The 4,706-nt window shown below is 42.0% G+C and overlaps 1 protein-coding gene across 1 annotated transcript; it reads right to left on the reverse strand.

The window, feature by feature from the left end:
• Nucleotides 1-844: 844 nt before the first annotated feature.
• On the reverse strand, nt 845-3,060 carry LOC108125507 (calmodulin-lysine N-methyltransferase). The gene has a single exon (XM_017241727.3). It carries the CDS (start codon nt 3,013-3,015, stop codon nt 1,765-1,767), a length of 1,251 nt encoding a protein of 416 aa, XP_017097216.2. The 5' UTR covers nt 3,016-3,060; the 3' UTR covers nt 845-1,764.
• Between the last annotated feature and the right edge of the window lie 1,646 nt (nt 3,061-4,706).

Here is a 4,706-nt window from a genome sequence, read left to right on the forward strand (position 1 = left end):
TCCTGCCGGCTTTTTGTCCCATTGCCTGTAGGGCTGCGTTTGTTTGACGTCCCCTCGCGCTGCGCCTGCTGCCAGGATTACATGTCTAGGGCACATCAAACAAGCTTACTTACCAATGACCTCGTTAATGACGCACACACTTACACACAGCCACGCACACTCTGACACCGGGAAACACACACACAGTGTCACAGTCCCCCCACGCACACAAATACCAAACCGAAAACGACAATTTTGTGTGCGTTTGCCTTGCTGTTGAGTTTACTTTGTAATTTTCGCTTATCAGATTTATTTTTATTTTCATTTTTGATTTTTTGTCAGCTGCTATACAATACAGAGAAAGTCATAGCAACTAGCCAATGCTCTGTAATCTGTTTTTCTATCATATTAAATTAATTTTATAAGAAAATTTTAAATATTCTATCCTTTTTTTAAGCACCTGGCTGTTCTAATGGATTAAAAGTTATCTTTTAAAATAGTGTGTGATCCCCCCAAATTCTGCATCAGTTCCTAGAGTTTATAACCCCAGGCAGTCAGAGTACTAAAAGACATTACAAAATTAGGACCCACTGCTGACGTAGTCAGGATCCGAGCCTGGATCCGGGTCCGGGTACAGTTAAAGTAATTGCCTAGCCACTGTCGCAATCGCAATAAAAACCAGCCTGATTGCCGTTGGCTTTCCCTTATTTCTGTATTTTCCTTCTATTTTTTTTTCTGTACACACCCATATTGGCCCTTTAATGAACACCACCCAGCTAATAACTCTGACAATATGTTTACTCATCCGCTCCAATAGTAATTACCATTGACATCATTGCACTGGCAGTGAAACAATATGTTCATGTAATATATGTACGTGGCATTTCGATACTGTATTTATCTCATCATCATATAACCATTAACACATGCTCTATGTAATTACAGTAGACTAATTTAAGGTAACTATTAAATAATTGGTCGAGCGCTGGCATCGTTTACGTTTTCTTTTAATTTAATTTTCCATAATATGTATGTTTTTTGTTTCATCAAAGTTCTAAGTTTTCAGGAAATTCTAGTTCGTCCAGTTGTGGGTGTTGGTTTTTCGTGCTTTTAATTAAAGCGGCCAGAAAGTATGCTATTCAGCGTGTACATTAAATTTAAATAATACTTTGTGTGTGTGTTTTTTCGTGGGTCACTGTGGTCGTGGCATCTACATATAATGGGGAGTATTTTGTAAAAACAAAAATAGTTACAAAACTTTTTGTGGAATCAGCGCAAATCAAATTTACATATCAAAGGAATTTTCATTTTTGTGATTTTGTTACATTCTAGGCTATCCACCTGGCTGGTGCTGAAAATTTTGGTTGAGTATTTTTTCCTTTTTTTTAACTTTAAAATTTCCGTATAATTGAATTGAAATACAAAGTGACAAATTCTTTGCCAAATTTAGACCTTCATTCACTTAGAGCACCTGAATAAATTACTTTGCATTTTTAGATATTTATTAAGACATTATTTGCACATTTTATCTTAATTTTCAGCACCAGTACAATGAATTTAATGTTCAACATTTTTTCTTCAATTTAGGAAAGGAATTTCTTTATCTTTTTTTTGGTGAGGCCTTTGTTCTCCAAAAACTGACCTCATTTTTTGAGTGATTTTTTGTGTGTGTTTAAGGTGTAAACTGGAATTTGGTTGCTATTAACTAAGACATTGACTAACTTAACTTCTGCTACTAAAGCCAGCTGGCTCGCCCCCTCGCCCCATGCCCCCCGCGAGCTTCTTCTAGCTGTGCGCTTTGCGCAGTCGAAGGAGCAAAGGATAGTGCAGGTCCTCGTCATAGAGAGCGGAATCGGCTTTCAGCTGGAGGTGACGCTGCCAGATGGTCTCGTTGTACCGCGTGGCCTGCACCACCGAGAATCCCCGCGCCATACACTCGTCCTTGAACACGCTGAGGGTGCGACCTCGCCGGGGGGCCATTATTAGGGCAGAGCCCTCGGGGGCCAGGTAATACCAGATGGTGTCCACCAAAGCGGATCGGGCCTCGTCGAAGAAGAGGCAGTCGGCGCACAGGATGAAATCAAACTTGCCTTGCTCCGCCGGTGAACGAGCGGTCTTCTCCTGCCACTTGAGGACGGAGCACTTGGTGTAGCAGCTCAGCTCATTGAGGCAAACTGTCTTCCGGACGTTCTCCACGGATATCTCATTGCCGTCCGTGAGGTGCACGGCATAAGGGGTGGCGTACTTAGCCAGCATCAGTCCCGCCAGGGAGGTGAACCCTCCGCCCAACTCCAGTATCCACTTTCCACGATATGAGGACACTTCGGATAGGACCAGGGCGGTTAGGGCCTCCTCCGAGGGCCACACACAGATGTTGCCCGTGTTATTGAAGCCCATCAGATCGCTGGCGGTCAGCTGGCGCTCCATGTGATGGATGTTGACGGAGTACTCCTGGAACTCGTTGTCCAAAAGCATGCGGTACTTGTACCAGTTCTCTGTCTTACCCAGGCACTTCAGACTCATGTGATCCTCGAAGCTGTCCTGGCGCAGGAGATCAAAGCTTTTGAAGCGGCGCACGGATGCCGTTTGCTCCTCGCTGAACTCATCGCTGGAGGAGGACACCGTCTCCTCGGAGTCCTTGCGCAAAACCTTTGCCAGGATCTTCCAGCGCTTCTGGGCGGTGTTTTGTTGCAGGTTAGGCGTGGCCGGAGGCGTGGGCGGCATGCATGGGGCACTCAGTTTTTGTCCTGCCCCGTTCGCCAGACCCATTTGCTCCACCTCCAATTCGGTGGCCTGTTCCCCATCCAGGGTGTCCCGTTGAACTTTGTCCAGTGTCATCTTGTGCTGCTCCTTGAACGCATTCAGCGTATTATCGATATCGTATTGTAACAGCAGCGATATGGTAGTATACGGTGGCACGTCCCCTTCTGCACCAGAGCCTACACTCGATCCTAGTCCTGTTCCTTGTCCTAATCCAACTCCCGATCGATTATTTGTTTTCTCTGTGGGTGTTTTTTGTACTAGGGTTGCTGACATCTTACTCCAAGTTGTGTTTGTTTCGCTTTCAGTTTTCCATTTTCAGTGCTGCTGGACGGGGTGGAAAAAAAGGGGAAAAGAAAAGAAATTAGTTTAAAAAGTTTTCCAAAGTTTCCCGGCATTCGTTCCCAACACTGACGTGTTGTCCTCTTTCGGGCCCATTATTTTCCAATTATGAATTTTTAATAGCATTAAAAATTCAAATTATCCGACCATAAAAATAAAACAAATTATACCGAGCAGAAAAATCTAAGCGAATATTACGAAAAAATCTTTGTCGACAAGAAGTCTATGCATATATGTATTTGAATATTTGTAGATACAAGCTACATATAATTAACGAGCCAGAAATTTTGGAGAAATATTAAATAGTCGACTGTGTGATATCCTATGAAATATATTTATTAAATTAATGAACAAATAGACTATGTTTAAGGTTGTATTTATAGGCCCATTGTATTATTTTTTTTAGGTTCCCATTTAATTTCCACCATCACCTGCAGTCTTTAAACTAAACAATCCAATAATATTATATCTAGCTCTTGGCACAGAGATTATTTGGTATATTTACGTATCTGCTACCTTGGCCTTTATTGTTTTGATTGTTGCACATTTTCACTCTGTATATTTTGAATTTTGTTGCTGGACGTATAAATTCATCAAATTTAAGAAATTTTACAGCTCATAAAAAATGTTAATCGTGCTGACGGTATATCGCACAGACAGAAAAACAAAACACATGCTAATGAGAGGTCTTCCAGCAAAAATTGCCAGCGCATTTCCCATTTTTCTCCATTTCCTAGCGGCATATGGAGGCTATTGTTGATAAGAGAGGGCGTTTAGTTTTGATTAAAGGTTGTTGTTTCCTCCCACCCACCTGGCTGGGGTGGGTGGACTGGGCCTGACCAGTGACACCTGCTCTGGATTTCCTGGACCTGGGACGTTCGAGTGCATAATCACGGCCTGAGTAATTGAAATTCGTTTGAATTTATGTGTTTGTCTCTGGGATTTGCGTGGGCGATATGGTGGTATGAGGCCAATGAATTTACATAAAGAATGTGTTCAGGATTCATCTCAGAATTGGGCATTTAGCTCGGATAAACACGTACAGCTTGTGTACTTGTGGATGGCATTATAATGCTGATTGATAAATAGCTTTAAAGCGGGGCTTAAATCATCAGTCACATAATCGATTGTTGGCCGTGGCCACAAGCCACATAAATAACAGGCACTATTGCCACCGCAAATATTTCCATAATTGCATATTCAAAATGTTGACAGCATGACGGCTTCATAAGAGTCATAATTGGCTATAAATATTTTAATTTTAATCAACCGGACAGCATATTTGGAGTCAACCTAATTTGAAATCGTATTAGTTATTTAAAGAATTTAATTTGTAATTAATTCTTGAGTAGAACTAGGATCCAAGCTACCTTTTTTCCTCCGTTTTCGTGACTCTCCATCAATTTCTTATCAAACATTAACAACTTCCAGGAAGTTGGGCAGCTTCCCGAACTATGTACTTCGTCAGAGCCCTGATTGCTGTTGGCCCAATAAAACTTTTTCAAGCTTAAAGAATGTTGATTTGCATTCGCCCAAAGGCAGGGCGAACATGAATATTGAACAGCCCTCCCTGGGCGGAAAAAAAACGTGTCCTTGTAAGCCCGCAGCTTTGCCTACAACCAAAA

Source organism: Drosophila bipectinata, chromosome 2L, assembly GCF_030179905.1.
Source record: "Drosophila bipectinata strain 14024-0381.07 chromosome 2L, DbipHiC1v2, whole genome shotgun sequence".
NCBI lineage: Eukaryota > Metazoa > Arthropoda > Insecta > Diptera > Drosophilidae > Drosophila > Drosophila bipectinata.

Excerpts from the sequence above, each read along its gene's own strand:
- LOC108125507 (XM_017241727.3), bottom strand. The coding sequence starts at position 3,015 with ATGTCAGCAACCCTAGTACAAAAAACACCCACAGAGAAAACAAATAAT.